General features: G+C 36.7%; 1 protein-coding gene and 1 non-coding gene across 2 annotated transcripts; both read left to right on the top strand.

The window, feature by feature from the left end:
- Positions 1-18042: 18042 nt before the first annotated feature.
- On the top strand, positions 18043-18152 carry LOC113919041. The gene has a single exon (XR_003518784.1). It is a non-coding gene; the product is annotated as a U6 spliceosomal RNA (small nuclear RNA).
- A 260-nt stretch (positions 18153-18412) lies between these two features.
- Positions 18413-18649, top strand: LOC113916195 (transmembrane protein 258-like). Its single transcript, XM_035723255.1, has one exon. It carries the CDS (start codon positions 18413-18415, stop codon positions 18647-18649), a length of 237 nt encoding a protein of 78 aa, XP_035579148.1.
- Positions 18650-19842: the final 1193 nt, after the last annotated feature.

The following is a 19842-nucleotide window of genomic DNA, read 5'->3' as shown; positions in this document are numbered from 1 at the left end:
GCATTTATTCTTATTCATACGGGATGTTAAATAAATGTGGTTGCAATAACACTAGTCTTCAGAAAAGTGATGGTATTATCTATTCTTTTCATGTTATCTCTCATTTTTGTCTATAATTTATTAATTTATGCACAATATGTTTTATTTTCACTTGTATTTAGATGGGCTTCTAGCATGATCATTTATTCTTGGAATGTTCAAACCTCAGTGCATTTAATTAAGACATCACAAGCCGCTATCTCCATGGGAAGAGATCTGTGATGTCACAAGCATCAAGCATATGAAACTGACAATCAGGAAATAGAAATTAAGGATGGAAAAAAGTGCCATGTGAATTGTAATGTTTTGGGAGGAGAGTGGGAAAGATAAGGCAAAAGGAAGACATTCATCAGCCTCTCTCAAAGAAACTTCCCAATAGTGAAGGTGGAAACTATGACTTTTGCTCCATCTTTTATAAATTACATTTTTGATAACTTGGAAGTTCATCAAATATTTATTAAAATTTTTGGATTATATTCACATTTAGCCATGAAACATGATTTTAACTAAAATATCCTCCTTCTACTATTCTGTTTTAGGAAGTTTATATTTTCCCTTTGCCACTTTTGGAATTCCCTTTTTCTACTTTTAGAGACCACAGAGTATATGACCTGTATTCTCTTTTACTTCAGTTACATGAATAGTTATATAAAATTAAGATGGCAACTAATCTTTTTCTAATAATTTTATTTTCTGTTTACAATTGCAATTTTGTTGTAGTTTTTTTTTAAAAGATTTTATTTATTTATTTGAGAGAGAGAATGAGATAGAGAGCATGAGAGCGGGGAGGGTCAGAGGGAGAAGCAGACTCCCCGCTGAGCGGGGAGCCCAATGCGGGACTCGATCCCGGGACTCCAGGATCATGACCTGAGCCGAAGGCAGTCGCCCAACCGACTGAGCCACCCAGGCGCCCCTGTTGTAGTTTTAAAAATACTCATTGTTTACCTGATTTTAACAGCAGTAGCAAATACGTTTTATTTATTTTTTTATCATTACATTTTTTTCCAGAAGTTATGGTAACCAAGACATACAAAAATTCGTTTGTCTGCTTTTGGTGCAGAGAACTGGGAATGGGGTCTACTTAATTCCAAAGCCTAGGTTCCCTCTTTTACTGTCCTTCTCACTGATGGAGACCTTAGCCATTTTCTTCTGATTGTTTTGCAACCTAATAGTTGGTTAAAATAATCGCTATCTCCAAACTTTTATTAATCTTACACTTCTGTTAGTAAAGCTCCTTTTGTCCAGGTAATACATCCCTAATATATATGTGTGTGTGTGTGTGTGTGTGTGTGTGTGTGTGTGTGTGTGTGTGTGTGTATCTCTTTAACTTAGGTGCATGTACTTCTATCACTAAATACGATTAATAATACATACTTAATTTTAAGAATTTGAATTCTAAGAATCCTTTAAATAAAAGGAGACACAAAGAATCAATCTAACAACACGTTTGCTCTCCCTTTTTCCACCCTCCACCTCAAATTAGGAATTTATATATCTGGGCGGCTAAGTGCTGGGAGACAGATAATTCTCCATGGGCCTCCCATGCTTCTTCACATTGTATCACCAGAGGCACTGAGTGTCTTTTGTCCAGGACTGTCGTTTCAGGGATGTTTGTATAGTGAATCACCTTGGAAGGTAGTGTTTCTTTCTAGAGCAGAGGACCAGTTTGTTGCTGTCCCGTATAATAAAGGTAATATCTGCCTCTAGGCCAGAGCTCAGGCAGTTTTGCTCATAGTCTATTATAAAAGCCTGGGTTTCCCAAGCAGCCATGCAGACACACTGAATATGTAGCCTCTCCCTGGACTGCTCAGCAAAGCCCTAGTGGGACTTGGGGAGGAAGGGGGTACCTATGCAAACATGAAACTTAGGCTTGCGTGCCGCACCTTAAGTAATAAAGTCCTTTTTCCTCAGACTCTTCTCAGTTTTTGACATTGCCCCAAGAACCAATGATGTTTTACAGTGCTAATTAATTTGGCTTGAAGATGATAGTTATAGTCCACAGGAAATAATTTTAAACTTTGGAGTCCAGTGTGCACACAAGTACACATTAATCCTTATAAAGTGCCATCCTTAACATCAATCCTTATAAAAAATAGTAAGAGCATTTAAATGAACATAGAAAAAAAATTGGTGGGATATAAGACAACAATAAAAGTGTAACTCTGAAAATTGAGTCCTTATTGGAAAGGTGGGTCTGGATTATTTATTTATTAATAACAGAGATTTTTACTCTAACTTGTTCCGAAATATTAGTTTTCTTTTAAATTAAATATCTTGAAGTAGATCTTAGCTTTCAATTTCATCATAAGCCATAAACTTTTAGCTCTGTTTAAAAATAAAATTTCTTGGTAAATAAACTTTATTATAAGAAAAAAAAAACCTTTTCACAAATACTATTAACCATAGGTTCACAGTCTCTCATTCTAACCAGGACTTATTAGCCAATACTAATATATTTATATATATATATATATATATATATATAAAATTCATCTAATATATACATCTACATATATATTAGAAACCAGATTTTAACAAAAAAAGGGATTAAAATTTTTGTAAAATAAAATATGTATCTCCTGTCTCTACAATACCAAAATTTGTTAATTTGAAAGGTAATATATAAACCTAGGAGAAAAATTTATTTTTATAAGTAATTGAAGTAAACCCATATTTCAAATAGTCTTTTATATAATTTTGAAGTTTGGGGCCAATGTTTTTGCCCATTCTGATTAAATCACTATGGTTGACCTCATAAAATGGTTGCTGTAGGCCTTCAGTAGCTCTGCCATTTCCTGTTGTTTGCCTATGCTAACATTAGTAGTATTATTGTCAATCTATTTAATTCAGTGTCCACTATGTGTAGGTAAGTATTGTCAAAATTAGTTACTGCAACTCATAAATCCACGTACTCAGGCAAAACCCACTGCAGAATGGTGCACTATACTAAAAGCAGACGAAGAAACAAGGCCTCCTGCCTCATGCCAACCTACCCTGGCTATTCTTTTTGCCTCACACTCATTTACCACATTATGTAAAGGACACATTCATCTGACGTAGAAACTGAGGGACATTGTCAGGGTCAATCCAAATATTAAGCAATAATAAAGTTTAATTTCTTTCTTATCTTAGATAAAAATGAGTAATAAAAGAACATCTTATATTTTCATCCTGCAAGCCAATGGATTATGTTTTATACACTTTGGACTGCATCTTATTTGGAAACCACTAAAATTATGCCAGTTTATTTATACTTCAATTCCTTACCTGCCCTTTCTGTCATGTCTTTATCACACTGAAATTCATTTCCAAGGCTCCTTACTCCTTCTGAGGCTCCATGACTTACAAAATAGTCTTGACCATGGAAGGGTGAGAGAAGTCAATATATTTCTTCCCCTCTTTCTCCTTCCTTTGGAAGCTCCTGCAATGACTAATTTCTCTCTGTGCCTGTAGTTCCTCTTGGAAAGCTTCTGTCTCCCTGGTTCTGTCATCTAGCAGGGAGATCCTCCCACGTCCAGCCCTAGCAGTCATTTATTCGTCTGCTTCTGGATTCTGCTAACACCATTTCTTCCTCTTGTCCTCCAGCCTTAGGAGTTGTAGTGACTTTTTGCTGCTGCTAATCTCTAAGTTGCTTTTCGGCCTACATTAACAATCCTTCATGTTAAAGTACTCCTTTATAAGATTTAGAGTCATTTCTGTTTCTCTGACTAGTCCTTGAGTAATAAAATGGGGCATATTAAGAGTTACTCTACATCTAGCAGGTCTGTTTATCTAACGTGGTAAGTCCATAAAGAGAACATACATGACCAGCTGAGTTGAAGGTGAAAATGTTTAAGTATTTTCAAGTGCATGTATGAAACAAAATAGTCCCTGTTCAGATGACCAGATTGCTTCACTGGGTAACCAAAAGGTTTAGGCAGTGATCTCCATTAAGATGAACTCTCACTCTGATACCAAGCCAGGAAAGGCATCCAAAAATCTCACCACCATCAAACCATAGTTCTCAAAGAGAATAATGCCAAGATTCCACTCTACTTCCCCAAACCTGAGAGGTCTTAAACTGAGTAGAGACAGGCCACTTCTGTAACATGAGCAACCAGTATTGATCATCTCATCTATGTGAGTTAAAGAAAGCAAACCAGGGGTGAGGAAAACTTAAAAAACAATTGAGAAACATGTCACCATAATACTGAAAGAAAAATGGTTATGATTTATGGGTAAACCAGATAGCTGTGCCTTATTTGTTTTAAAAGGTATAGTAGGACATCTTATCAATGAGATTCTTTAAATGTAAAAATATTTCGATCAGAGAACCACCAAACTCTATAGATGTCATAAAGAGAACCCTGCTATTGATTTACACCTGTTTAATTTCTTCTTAGAAACTTGGTCATGTCAATAAGCTATTTAGCGTCATGCGACAAATATCTCTTGTGACCTTCATTAAAATCAGGATAAGGTAATGGCATATTGAATGCATGAGGGACAACTTTGCTCTGACATCCTGGTAATGTTCTTTAGTACATTCATCCTGACGTTTTATTTGAGGGTTTTTTATGTGTATGGCAGTATCTTATGTGCTGGAAATATAAAAAAAGAAGAAAACAAAATCCTGACTGTTAAGATCCCAGTATGGTGAGGAAGACGCAATTTAGTAAATATACATTGAATTATTCAGTTGGTAGCCAAATTTCTTTCTGTGATTCAAATATTCTCCAATTATGAAATGATTTCAAATAACCTACCACAGCAGATATGTTATATTTTGTTCTCTAAAAAGAAACAGTGTTCTACCAATGTAAAATTACCTTGTAATTTGTGTCTCGCTTTGGGATGGGCAGAATCTCTGAAAATGCCAATATTTCCATTGTTTTGAAGATACAACATTGTATCTTGTAGCTATTTGACAAAGCTTGATACACATTTGTTTCAGTATTGATTTTATTCTAGGGCTTTTATAGAAAGACTGGAGATATTTTCAAATTATCCCTGGCTTTTACCAATATAAAAAATTATTCCATGTTATGGGCAAAGATTCCAAAAGAAACACTGTTCCTCTCTATCTGATGCTTGATTTTCTTTGAGAAAATCAAATTCTAGCAAATTGGCAGTCTGGCCCAATGATCTCTATTCCCTGTGTAAAACATATTAACCAATGCTTCTGCATTTTAATAAGTTATTCTGAAGATGCACCTGCATTTCTGCCCCTACTAATTGAATGTGGTTCTGTGTGTATATTTCCAGCCTGTATATGTCTGTTGTGCTCTTATAATGATTACAAAATATAACTAAACATTATATAAATGAAAATATATATCAAAACACTTGTTGTTTCTATGAAAACTAATTAAGAATGCCCTAGAAAGATTTCATAAATAGAATTGCTAAAAGTTCTTCTTTAGAATAAGTTATATTGAAGACAAGATTGCTTTGTTGAGGGGACGGTACAGGGGATTACAAAAATCTAAAAGAATTCCTTGCTCAGATTTCTTTACAAGTATTTTTAAGTTCTCACTTTAAAGCTGTTAAAGAAAACATTAGCCTGATCACCAGATTTATACTCGGAAGAAAGACCTTGGTTCTAAATTAAAAGATTGGTGAATAAGGGTATATCTATGACGTTTTTTAAAAAAGATTTTATTTATTTGTTTAAGAGAGAGAAAGAGCGTGTGCATGCAAGTGTGAGCAGGGGGAGAGGCAGAGGGAGAGAGGGAAGCAGACTCCCCGCTGAGCAAGGAGCCCAATGTGGGGTTCAATCCCAGGACCCTGGGATCATGACCTGAGCCAAAGGCAGATGCTTAACCGACTGAGCCACCCAGGCACTCCCATCTATGACTTCTTAATTGAAGTAAGATATTTAAGATATATCTAACGAAGTTTCAAATAACCAAGTAACCACAGGGCTAAATTTTGTGGGATATGTGGGCTTTTGTTGTCGCTTTCAAAGCAAACATATTTTCTCCTTACCTCCCACACAATTTCATGCTCTTTGTGTTTTCTTCATCTTGGATTACAGTATTTTGCAGGTAATGCTTATTTAATAAATGTTTGTTGAATGAATGGATTACTGGTTTCAACCTATCACTTTAGGAGAGCTAAAGAAAGTTCACTTTTGGCAAACTAACTTAGCATTGTTTTGTGTAAGCTGGCAGTCATTGGTTTACATATTATTAATTGCCCTCAATTCTCTTTTTCTCCTCTGTCAATCTCTTTAGATTGAATGTCCTCATCTTTGTCCTAAATTAAAGGTTAAACTAGAAACAAAGTCTTTGAAGATGAACATTGCCAAGCATAGTCATATTAGCACTCATCTAAGATTTTTTTTTTATAATAAAAATCAAGTGTGATTTTACCTATTCCAACACCTGCCATCACCCCTCATGGAATCAGCAAATGAATTTTCTAAGAAGTCTATGTTTTTGCAAGGTTCCTCCATACCAATTCACTTAAAAAAAAAATGAAAGCCTTGGAAAGCAAGTTCATGAATACAGCATACTAATCAAAATGCACTTCTTGGCACTTTTCCTGTGGTCACCCAAGGGAAAATATGTCTGCCACTCCACAGCAAGCATAAAATTTCATCCTGACTTTCAGGCAAAATACCAATGTAATTGACATGTACTACTAATCAGATGAGTATAACACATGATAATATCTTTTCCTCTGTGACTAAGAGTGATATGCTCCAGTGGTTACCACAGCGTGCATGAAGCAACTCTCTTTGTACGCACATAGGTGTTCAAGTAATGCATTCCGAAAACCAGCACGAGGCACTCTATCCATATGTGGTTAAATAATTGAAGCAATTGCCATGTGAGTTGCTGGCCACCACATCTGTATATTTCTTACGCTGCAAACAGCACCAGATGTTCTACCAGATGATGGTTTATGATGCCACAAGGTATTTCTGACAATCCTAGTGGGGATGCAGACCCTGTGTTAACTTCATCCTGCCGACTGACAGTGAGAGCCAAGAGGAGAACAGCTTGGTAACCAAAGAGACACTCGCCTGAAGCATACCACCCATCCATCCTTGCTACTTTGATACACAGGGAGAAGAAGTGCACCTTCTCTCCACAACCATAGACGTTCCCAGAGTTAATATCATACCATTATGGTATATCATACCATAATTTTTAAATAATTAAACTGCCCATTACATTAGCCATTGTTGAATATCCTAAAATTTTGCTTAAACATGTTGTTTATTTTACTTATGTGCTAACCTCCTAATTTTATAATGAATATTTGATTTATTGCAGAGGGCCACTATAATTGTCATTCAGAATACATTTCTATAATTTTATTAAATTCCTATATCTACATTTTTAAAGTAAATATGTGGCCTATCTGTTGATATCACTCCAAGTAACTTCTTTTTGAAAAATAGTTTCTTTTAATCACTCATTTCATAAATATTTATTGGGTACTCTTACATACCAGTTACTGTTCTAGGCATTGAGGATACAATAATAAATAAAACAGATAAAATTTTTGTCCTCCTATAGTTAATATTAAAGCAAAAGAGATCATATTCTCCTGGGAGAGCTTATATTCTAGTGAGAAAATGCATTTAAGATGATTTTTTATAAAATTAACACCTATGCATTATAGAAGAGTACCAAGAAAATGAGGCATAGCAGATGAGGGTGTTGAGGGCTCCTGTCTGCACAGGAGGATGGCCTGTCTCTTTAAGGCGATGGCTTCAGGAACTAGAATGATGTTGGCCGCAGGTGTTGTTCATCTGTTGGGTCACTCTCAGTGCTGAAGGAAAGGCAGAGATGCTGTACTTGTGGAGACCACCTCTGCTCTGGAGCTTCTCCTTCAAGGAGTTTAAGCCCTGCAAAGGGGCCAGAGTCCCTGGAAGTTAGAGATATGTGTGGGCCTTAGTGATGTGACCTTGAGCAGCTCCTACCTGGGATGACTCTAGTTAGTGAGCATAACCCTGATAACCTCCTAAGTTCATAGCTAGAGCCTTCCCCAACATAGCCCCTCTTTCTAGAATCCGAATGAAATTGACTAAAATGACTTAGACATCGAGTAGAGATATATCAGTTCTTCCCTTGTTCCACTCCAGTAAGTTCCCTGGCTCCAGTTCCTCTGTGCCCAGCATGAACTTTGTCCTCAAATCCCAGTATAGGGAAGCTGCTGGCTGGCCAAAGGCCTCAAGCCTGCCTGGCTTGTTATATTCAGGGAAAGCAGGAATGGTGAGAGGCTGGTAATGGGCTGGACTTGGAATGCCTTCCATATCTGGGGTGCAAGGTGTGTACCAGGCCTGATTGTTGGCTGGGCCTTCAGTGACGGGCTCTGGCAGGCCTTGCTGTGGTTCTCTTAAAGATAAGTAATGAGACCGCTGAAATGTTCCTTAAAGTTATAGAGTTGTAGGGCGCCTGGGTGGCTCAGTTGGTTAGGCGACTGCCTTCGGCTCAGGTCATGATCCTGGAGTCCCAGGATCAAGTCCCGCATCGGGCTCCCTGCTCAGCAGGGAGTCTGCTTCTCCCTCTGACCCTCTCCCCTCTCGTGCTCTCTATCTCTCATTCTCTCTCTCTCAAATAAATAAATAAAATCTTTAAAAAAATAGTTATAGAGTTGTAGGGTCTAATTGAGAGTAACCCCAGGGCTGGAAAGTCACTACAGCTGTGCCCTAGAAGAAGAAGTGCTTCTCTAAATAGGAAAGAAGTTTCAAAGGGTTCCTAAAAGAGTTCTAGAGAATGAGTCAGTAATTAGTGAAATTAGTCAGATGGCTTTAGGGTTTAGGTGGAGAAAAATCTCAGCAGCTGAACCCCGATTATAGCATGCAGAGCATGTAGAGAATCTCATTCCTAGGTTAAAGGAGTTCAAGATGCTCAGTTCTTGCAAATTTTACAGCCCTCAACCGAAAGAGAAGTCATAGGCAATAGATGACTTCCTAACATGTTTTACCCCTCAAAATGGGCTCCCTCCTTTTTGAAGCATTCATTCATTTATTTATTACCATATTGCTGGGAACATCTGGCATAAGGAACACGATTCAGAGGATCAGGGGCTGCTTCTCCTTGTAAAAGAGTCTGGAGCCCTGGGCTCTCTGAGACTCAGGACCAGGAGGCTGGGGCATCTATTTTCCACCTGTAGGCAGAGCAGCAAGTTGGAGAGAAAGGGTCTTGCTTTGGGTTTGCATTTTACTGATCCAACCAGGTCAGGGCTTAGTCAAGTTACCTGCCCAAGTTCACAGCAGAACTCTCCTGGGTCAGCCAGGAGTTACTGTAGCCTCTTCCTTGGTCTCCACCCTTCTCCATTAGAGAGGAAAGTTCTAATCCCTTCTGGAACTCTGGGGCTTTCTACTAGAAAAGAAATGAGAGGATCTCTATATTAATGCAGAAATAACAGTAAAATAGAATCAAGATTTTTAAAAAGTCATCTCTAATATTACATCTAGAGGTAAACCTTGTTAATATTTTAACATCCTTCCTGCCTTTCTTCTCTGTATATTTTTCATGGTTTAAACCTTAACTCTATAATGTCACAGTCTGCTTTTTCTACTTACCATTATCCCACAAGTATTTCCCCCCATTGCTAAAAGCATGGCATATCCAACATTTTAATAATTGCATTATGTTCTACGTATGAGGAATTACTTACTAATTCACCCACTGTTGGAAATTTAGATTGTTTCCAATTTTTTTATTCTGAATGATATTTTAATAAGTATTCTTGTATTTCAGTTATTTCCAAGATATTTATATCACCAGAAGTTAATTATTACATGAAATAGTTTCCCAAGGATGATGTGTGGTAATTCATTTTTCAAGGAAGTCTTTCAAACTCTAGACATTATTATTACGGAATAATTCTGCCAAGTATTAAAATGAAAAAATATCTTATTTCATTGTACATTTATTTGGTTGCTAGTGAAGGCAACCGTTCCAGAATTTCATTAGAGATTTGTTCCTGTTTTATTAATTGTTAGATAAGCTGTCTGTTAAAGGTCGGTAACAGGATGCACTCTGAGACAAAACCAGTTGGATTTGCCTCTTGGCTCATCTACTGACTACCTGTATAGCCTGTCTCCTCATCTGCAAGATAGGGATGATGATAATAATAATACAACCGCTACCTCATAGAGTTGTTGTATTAAATGGGTTAATATCTGCAAAGTGCTTAGAACAGACGCATATGTACATAGTCGGCATGCTGATCGTCTCACAACTAGTGGTTTGTAGACCTGTGTATGTTAGCTTTTACTGTATAACCAACTACCCCAATACTAAGCTGCTAAAACAGTAAAAATCATTTCTTATGGTATTGTGGGTTGTCCGGGCATTTTTTGGGTCCCAGCTGACTGGATTGGGGCTGCATGATCTAGGGCCTCAACTGGAACAGCTGGGATGCTTGGGTTTTCTCTCCACATGGTCTCCCATCTTTCAGTAGGCCGGCCTAGGCTTGCTCATATGGAGGCAGAAGGTTTCCGAACAGCAAAAAAGGCAATCTCCAAAAGCAAACACTATTCATGTGTGTTTAACAGTCCATTGACCAGAACAGGTTACAAAGCCAAGCTCAGATGCAAAGAGAAAAAGGCTTCATTTCTTGATGGGAAAAGCTATAAAGCCATATTGCAAAGGGCATGCATAGAGAGAGAGAGAGAGAGAGAGAGAGAAGGGATTTGTGGTCATTTTTTGCAATCTGCCACAAAAGCCAATGAAAAAGTAAAGCTAATGGATATAAACTAACACACTAGACGAACCATGAGAGACGATGGACTCTGAAAAGCAAACTGAGGGTTCTAGAGGGGAGGGGGTGGGGGGATGGGTTAGCCTGGTGATGGGTATTAAAGAGGGCACGTTCTGCACGGAGGACTGGGTGTTCTACGCAAACAATGAATCATGGAACACTACATCAAAAACTAATGATGTAATGTATGGTGAGTAACATAACATAATAAAATAAATAAATAAACTAACTCACTGATTTAAGGCATTACTAGGACAAGACTGTGAAATATATATATATATACACACACACACACACACACAATTTATATGAAATATAAATTTCATATGATTCATATGAAAAAATATAAATCTCCATCAGATAGTTCATTCAGAAAAAAGATTGCTCTTGAGAATCATCTTATTCATGAGTGAACACAGCTAATTCTACAGTTAATAGGACCCTTGTGTGTTCATCCAAGAGCAGAATTTGGCCCACTGTGTAGGCCACTCACTGCCTTTATTTACATTACAGATTACCACATTTTATTATGTCTACTCCCATACCATCTCCATTATAGTCTATTATTTTAATATATGTTAAAATGGAATTAGCAATTAAATTACTATACCATCTTTCATACAACCTAAAGTGTTTGACCTCAATCTCTAGAAGCAGGGGGATTTGTAATTGACTAATCCTCTATCTATGTGTGTGTGGACTCCTTTAATTGTGCATATTTTCTTGGTGTTGATGTGGTCAGAAATTCTGCTTTAATTCTATTCATTTCTCATGAGGGAGGCCAAGTTCTATCTGGGACATCATTTGAGTCCTCGTTTACATGAACAGATTTGAAGATGTGTGCCCCATGGGGTCCCTATACTCCCTTTAAATTCAAGTATCTCCAATATGTTTTCTTAATTTGTTACATAACTATTTATAATTTCTACCACATATTCATCAAAAATTAATATGTTCCTCATTATCCTCAAGTGTTTCTATTGGAAGCTCTTGTGAGGCAAGACCATACTTGTTATGTCATTGCAATTCTTGTAATGTCAGTCAATTTAATAGTGCCTCATGCTATTAGTTCTTTAGGGTCGCTGTAATAAAGTGCACAAACTGAGTTGGCTTAAAACAACAGAAATATATTGTTTCAAGTTCTAGAGAAAAGAAGTCCCAAATCAAGGTATTGGCAGGACTGAACTCCCTCTGAAAAATGTTGGGTAATCTTTCCTTGCCTCTTCCCAGCTTCTAGTAGTTTGCCAACAATCTTTGGCATTCCTTGGTTTGCAGCTGCATAACTCCAATCTCTGCCTTCCTCATCACATGATGTTCTCCTTGTGTGTTGTTTTGTCTTTACATGGCTGTCTTCTTATAAGGACACATATTGCACACAAGTATGATTTCTTCTTAACGAAGTATACCTGCAATGGCTCAATTTCCTGATAAGGTCACATTCTAAGGTACACAATCCAACCCATAACTGTAGATAAATAATAAATATTTGTGTAATAATCCACAAGCATTGAATTTTGCTAGATAGTGTTCTTTATGCATTTCTACTGAGTCTACAAAAGAAGTATTGGCCCTGGTGGATGAATGAGGAAAGTACATTATTAGAAAAATAACAATATAATTTATGACGTTCAACTCATTAAAAAAGCCTATGGGAAAATGTTCAAAATCACTAGTAAAAAGATATGCACACTACTGTCATGATCATAGGGGTCAGATATTTTTCTGTAGAATACAGAGGAAAATAGCACATTCCTAGGTTTCCTTCGCATTTCAGCTTCACTCCATTAGGGAAGTTTTTTCTGATCTCTTCACATGGGCCATATCTCACTCCTATAGTGGTTTATGGACCACCATGTACCTTTCTTTGGTGAAAAACTTTCTACAATCATGACTTTTACACTTATTTGAGTACATTTATTGATTATTGCTTTCACAAGTAGACCTTAAACTCCAAGACAACTGTGCTTATTTTCATTTTTTTAACGTCTGCGATGCTTAGCATAGTGCTTGATAGTAGGTGCTTAATAATGATTTGTTGATTCATTGAATATCTATATGAATAAAAGAATTGGTGGGATGGGCTGAGGTTTACTTTTTCACTGGCTCTAGTAAATATCTGTTATTGTATTTGTTGTAAATTGTTATATATTTACATATGTTATTAGATTATAAATGTAGAAATTATTATACATTGTTAAAATATTTATTTAATATTGTTAAATAAAGCATAAGCAAGATTATAAGGGCAATGTTTATTTACTTAGGTGAAAAAACTGTTTTGAAGTACGTTACCAGCACATAGTTGCATACAAATATTTAGAATGCTAATTACAAATAGTAATTATGTACTTATTGTATGAGCTCTTTCTCTTGGAAGAACTATAAGTAATCCCAATTTAAGTTATTATATATACTTGAAAATTATGATGCTAAATTTTTTTAGATATGTTTATTTACTTGAGAGAGAGAGAGAGAGCATGAGCAGGGGAATGTGCAAAGGGAGAAGGAGAGAGAAAGAATCCTTAAGCAGACTCCCCACTGAGTGTGGAACCCCACATTGGGCTAATCCCAGGACCCTGAGGGCATGACCTGAGCTGAAGTTGAGAGTCAGATGCTTAACCGACTGAGCCATCCAGGTCCCCCTGATGCTAAATTTTATATACATATTTTGTATTACCTTTTTAATTTATGTTGACTTGTCTTTTCTATGTTCAGTCCAATTTGGTGTTTCCCTGTATTCCCTGAAATTAAAATAGGATGTGTTTTACACACACAAACACATATGTACACATACACACACCAGGGCCAAAGTGACACTAATTAGTCCTCTTCAATACCAAGTAAATCATACTCTCCTTAGGATTTATAAAATCACCTTCCTAATCCATGCTGCTAAAAATGAATTAACTTGCTCTGATATTTTAAAGAATGTCTAATTATTTAATTGTCTTCATTATGTGAATAAAGCTTTAGTGAATTCCCTCCCTAGCATCATCATGTTCTTCCTTAGGGCTACGCTTCATTTGAATGTACAGCAAGTTCACACACACACACACACACACACACACACACACACACACACACCATGATATAACGTTACAAAGCAATTTTAATTAAAACTATTGAGAATACGTTGTTGTTGTATTTTAAAATCATCTTCCTCTGAGAATGATATGAAATGGTGATGTTTATACTCCAGTGGGAGACCCAGCAAATGTTAGCTTTCAGTCATTTTCCTGAGACCACGCAAGAGTTCATCTCCAGTCCCTGGTCAGGCTCTTGTGGGAATAGAAATACCACGCTCTTGGCTTGACATCGGTGCCATTTCCAAATGTTACCATGGTGATCACCTATGCAGCATCACTAACCCTTCTCACAACAGCTCAATTTGAGATTCAAGTTTCACGTTTCCATGATTATGGGAGGGTAATTATTTCATTACTCAAGGGAAGAAGATTTAAGAGGTAAATAGCTCTTCATTAAATCTTAAATGATTCTAGTCTTTTTAGGCCACAGAAATGCCAAATATTAAAGTGATGAAATTCAGAAGAGTAAAACGTGACTGGGAATTGAAAAAAAAAAATCCAATTTTTGCATACTATAACCATAAATATTTTTTCTCTGGTGAAAACATCTCACATAAAGTACAAGTATATTGTGTCAATAATTCATGATTTAAAATAATTTTCATGTGAACTAAATGCAAGGAAATGTTTGTGTGTATACTTGAATAGAAATACTATAAAAAGAGAGGGATTTTATGAACTGATCTGGTTTGAGAGGAGGTAGTGTCATATTATATAAGGCATACTTTTTTCTATATATCTAAATAAGAATTTTATTATAAAAGAAAGGATTCTTATTGTAAGATTATTCTGTTATAAAGTATTATTTTTGCTTTTATTTACTATTGATATTTGAAGATTATGCAGCTGAAAATAAATACTAATATGAAATATTTTCAAAGTGTACTTGATTTTACAAAATATCACAGGTCAGCTGTGAATTGAAGATATTTGGAGAGTATCTTAAATATTAAAATAAGTGGCTGTTGATGCTGAGCAGCCCAACGACAGTACAAGGGACTACCGTGATACAGCTGACCTGTCCAAACCTCAGCTCTCTTGGAAGAGACCTTGAAATGCTATAAATTGTTTAGGTCAAAAATATTTGGCTGACTTATACTGGATGCCATTTAAGTTATGTCCACCACAAGACAAAAATCTCTAACCACACTCTGTTTTTTCTGAGGTGTTTTTTTTCTTTCTTTCTGTCCCTTTTTTTCCTGTGTTGCCTCTGACAAAAAGTCCATTAAAGATAAAAAAAAAAAAAGAGAGAGAATTAGAGATACATGGGAGGTTAACTCCTATATGTGACAGAGGGTGTAATGCAGTATTAGTGGTTTAATTTTGACCTGCCTGAGATCCTGTAACCATATGACATACAGACTTAGGGCAAGGGGGAATTCATTCATAATAATCATTTTCCCAGAGGAAAGAAAATCTGGTTTAAATCCATTTTCCTCTTTCTTGGTCCTTAGTATTTCCTGACACTGCATTATTTACCTGTAGTGGTGACAGGCTTCTTTCTTTCTTTCTTTCTTTTTTTTTTTAGTGGAAAGAAAATTAGTTAGAACTGATTGTTAGAAGGCTCACTGATTGAGTAATTAATTAATTAAAAATTATTCATTCATAAACCTCTGGAGAGGTGGGATGGGAAGGTTAAGAGGTTCAGAGTGGCTGTAGTCTTCAGTGCCTCTTTGCTTATTATTCATATGCAATCGAGAAACTCATGGCAGGTATTCCAACTTGCTCATCTTTTGGAAAACAGAGCCTGCAAGGCGCAAACAGTAACTGTCCACTACCAACAAAAGCATGTAAATCATGGAAAACATTCAATGTGTCTTCGGTGTTTAAAAGTTATATCCAATGTTTTAATACAAATAGAGTCCTAAAATGTGTGGACCACCGGGGGGATCACAATCTGGTACGGAATAGAGCAACAACTTCACCAGAGTGTGTGCTGATGAACCAACCGTTCTAATGTCCCTCGTCCCTTCCCCACCCAGACTTTTCTCGCGCAGTCTTCTCATTCAACTTATGTCTACCTCACATGTTAAACTCCCCACCTCCAACCCCTGCTTCCCCAATTCCAGGGTCCTATTGAAGGGACATTAAAAAGTCTAATTACTTTTTTTTTTAATTTTTTTATTGTTATGTTAATCACCATATATTACATCATTAGTTTTTGGTGCAGTGTTCCATGATTCATCGTCTGTTCACAACACCCAGTGCTCCATGCAGAACGTGCCCTCCTCAATGCCCATCACCAGGCTAACCCATCCCCCCACCCCCCTCCCCTCTAGAACCCTCAGTTTGTTTTTCAGAGTCCATCATCTCTCATGGTTCGTCTCCCCCTCTGACATACTCCCCTTTTCTTCCTCTCCTGTTATCTTCTTCTTTTTCTTTTTTTCTTAAAATATGTTGCATTATTTGTTTCAGAAGTACAGATCTGTGATTCAACAGTCTTGCACAATTCACAGCGCTCACCATAGCACATACCCTCCCCAATGTCTATCACCCAGCCACCCCATCCCTCCCACCCCCGACCACTCCAGCAACCCTCAGTTTGTTCCTGAGATTAAGAATTCCTCATATCAGTGAGGTCATGTGATACATGTCTTTCTCTGATTGACTTATTTCACTCAGCATAACACTTTTTAAATAAAGTAATTTAAACATCTTCTATCCAAATGTCGTCTCTGTGTGTGTTTGTATGTCTGTGAGAGGGTTTGGGGGTGGGAATGTGGCTTTCCTTAAAAACAACAACAACAACAACAAAAAGCCCATGAAGTTGTTGATTTTCAAATAAAAGCTGTTCTTTCTTTAAAAGAAATTCCCTCTGCCGTACTGATACAGCCGAGGAAAACTACAGCCTGTTTTTAAAATAATATGTTTTTCTGTATTCTAAATTTGCCATCTATAAATTTTGGTTAAAATTTAAAGTGTATACTTCAAATATCTTACAATGTTGTCAGCCCTCAATAAAGCTGAAAAAAATGTCTTGCCACTTATCTGAATTGCAAAAAATCTTTGAGGGCACATTGCACAGTGTTGAGAATTAGAAATGTAAATGCGTAAGGGGCTCCTGAATAAATAAGCCAAGAAGGCACCAGTCAGTCTCAGGGGTTCTTGCTTCAAGTTCTTTTCATGGTGCATAAACTAAATTGTGCTACCATGTTAAATAATCTTAGTGGCTTAACGCAGCAAAATTTATTTCTCACTAAGGCAAAGTCCTCCGTGAGTCTGGGTGACACTTTGGGACAACTGTCCATGTCATGGCAGCTCAGCAGGCTTGTGGCTTTTCCAGGAGTGTTGTGGCAGGCAGGGGAAGGGGCAGACTGGAAGACTGAGCACAGGCTTTTATTGGCTCAGCCGTAAAGCCCATATGTCACTTCCATTCACAGGTATTACACCGAGCGTTAGCCTCAGTCCCATCTAACAGCCATAGGAAGTAAGAACTGGTATTGGGAAGTCCTAGATGTATATCTGGAAAAGAGGAGAATTTTTAAGAAAGTGGAGAAATCCCGAGCGCCAGAAAGGCATTTCTTTATTCTCATAAACTATCACTGGAGTTTTTACTGTGATACGCCTCTGCCTGATGGAGCCTGTAATGAGATGAAAGAAAGAGTTCCTTGAGAAAGAGAAAACAGCCAGTGCCTATTCAGTGCTTCATAGCTTGGAGAGAAAAGGGAAGAAGGATGTGACAGTAGTTGAAGGATACCAAAACTTCACACATTAAAATTTTTTAAAAATCTGCTAATAATATAGTGCCTACCAAAGAAAGTAGAGTGAGAGGAGGAAAAACACTATTCATTTCGTTAGTGTGGATTAATGGCTACTCTCATGTCTCCTGAGCAGAAGGATTTACTAAAACAACCTCTTAGTTTCATTTTGTGCTAACAACTCTACCGACTACCTTAATTAATTGCCCAAAAACTGTTAATAACCATGTCATCATAGACCATCATGTAAATGAGCTTTAAAAGTAAAATCTGAAGAGCAATCTTGCCATTCATTTATCTGAACTAATTATAATGTAGGAATAATTCTCACAGCAGGTGAAAACTGAGAAAAAGCATGCTTTTGCAGGAAAGCAAAACATTTTAGATTTGACATCAAAATTTTGGGAGAAACAAAGAGCTTCCTTTATTGCAAGGCAGAGTATTTTAAGTTTGTTATTTTAGTTACATTAATATTTTTAATGACCTATTCGTAAAAAATCAAAGAAGACATGGTGCTTGCTTCGATAGCACATATACTAAAATCGGAATAACAGAGAGAAGATTATTAGTTTGGCCCCTGTACAAGGATGACATGCAAATTTGTGAAGCATTCCATATTTTTAAAAAAAGATATGGAGGATTGTGTTCAGTTTTCTTTTTAATGTTGCTGAAATAGAATATCATGTTCTCAATTTATTTTCATGAAGAAATTATTTGTAGAATCAACAAGGAAGAGAAGGTGTTACACTCAAAAATCAATGGATATTCATAAATTGACTGGTTGTTTTGTTTTGGTGACAGTATAACTTATAGCTATAAAATGTAGAATATATCCTGTGTTATTTCAGTGGTGGAGAAGTGGATAACCTTGTGCCTGACAAAATGGAGCTAGAGGCCATGAGGAGATACACCAGCCCAGTGAACCCGGCTGTCTTCCCCCATGTGACTGTGGCGCTGTTGGCCATTGACATGTTCTTCACCTCCTGGTTCTTCGTTTACAAGGTTACCTCCACCAAGTACACTCATGATGTCTATAAAGAGCTCCTCATCTCCTTTGTGGCCTCGCTCTCTCTGGGCTCTGGAGTCTTCTTGCTGTTCTGGGTTGGCATCTACATATGAGCTCTCAAGGGGTCCATCCAGGCAGCTTCACTGAATCCCTGCTTCCATAAATTAATTTGTTTACTATTGTTGGAAGTATCCTACCTGCTGCTTATGATAAAGGCAGATATGTGACCATCAAAAAAATGTAGAATATATTATTTCTTAGGAAGGCAGCCTGGTGCAGTGAAAAGTGATGGATAGAAATTCACATCCTGATACATACTTTTGAGCAGTGTGAGTTTGGGTTTACTACTTTTTACCTCATGAAGCCACAGGATGCAGAATTGGTATGAAGACAAGCTGTTATGGTATGTAATGGACCCATCTCTGTTCTTGATATATGGTTAAGTATTTATTGTAGCTATGTTTTTTCTTGTTTTTCACCTTTGTAAGTTTAGTTATTTACATTTTCTTGAATTTTATTACCTTTCCTTTTGAGGAACAATCCTGTTATTTATAAACTAATTTATCCTATAATGTTAAAAAGTGTTCAGAAAGACTCCAAAGGGGAAAATATCTGGAAACTTTCAAGAACAGTCTCAGTGAGAAGGAATCTTAAAACTCTTTGTAGAAGCAGATGGTAGTTTTAAAGTCTGCATCTAGTGAAATGAATGGTTTAAAATTTTAGTTTTCCATGTGTGAGAAAAGTTGCAGTATCAGCATAGGTGGGAAAAAAGCTATATGCCCTGATCTTTAAGTTTTCTATGAAAGTATATATAAAAGGAACTCATTAAAGTTATTTAGAGGAGGAAGAATCTCATGAACTTCCTTTACGTTGCCCATTCTGACCTGGGATAGATAGAGAAGTAGAAGAGCACAAGGAATCCTAAGCCACAGAAAGTAATTTCTTTATTTTTTAATAAAATATCAATGGAGATTTTACTATGATATGCTTCTGTAGGATTTTGCCTTCATTTTGATTTCAATAAGTGAAAACTTTGGAGGGTGGCATATAGGCTTGCTAATAACCTCACCTAGCTCAACTTCATGTTCCATAAAGTGTTAATATCTTTTGTTAAGAAAGGTCATCCAAAACTTGTAAATAAAGCAGAGGATGACTGAATGACTTGTCAATGTCATTGTTTAACAGACCTGTCTGAGAATTAATTTAATTTTAAAGGAGAATACACCCGTATTGACTTAACTATTTACTACTTAATCGTTTTTTACTATTTTCCATTTACATGTTAATTTGTGTGTGTCTAGCTAGG

Source organism: Zalophus californianus, chromosome 1 (genome assembly GCF_009762305.2).
Source record: "Zalophus californianus isolate mZalCal1 chromosome 1, mZalCal1.pri.v2, whole genome shotgun sequence".
NCBI lineage: Eukaryota > Metazoa > Chordata > Mammalia > Carnivora > Otariidae > Zalophus > Zalophus californianus.
The sequence above is the reverse complement of the archived record's forward strand: the minus strand, read 5'-3'. Positions and strand labels throughout refer to the sequence as shown.

Coding starts and splice junctions, on each gene's coding strand:
- LOC113916195 (XM_035723255.1), top strand. CDS start 18,413: ATGGAGCTAGAGGCCATGAGGAGATACACCAGCCCAGTGAACCCGGCT.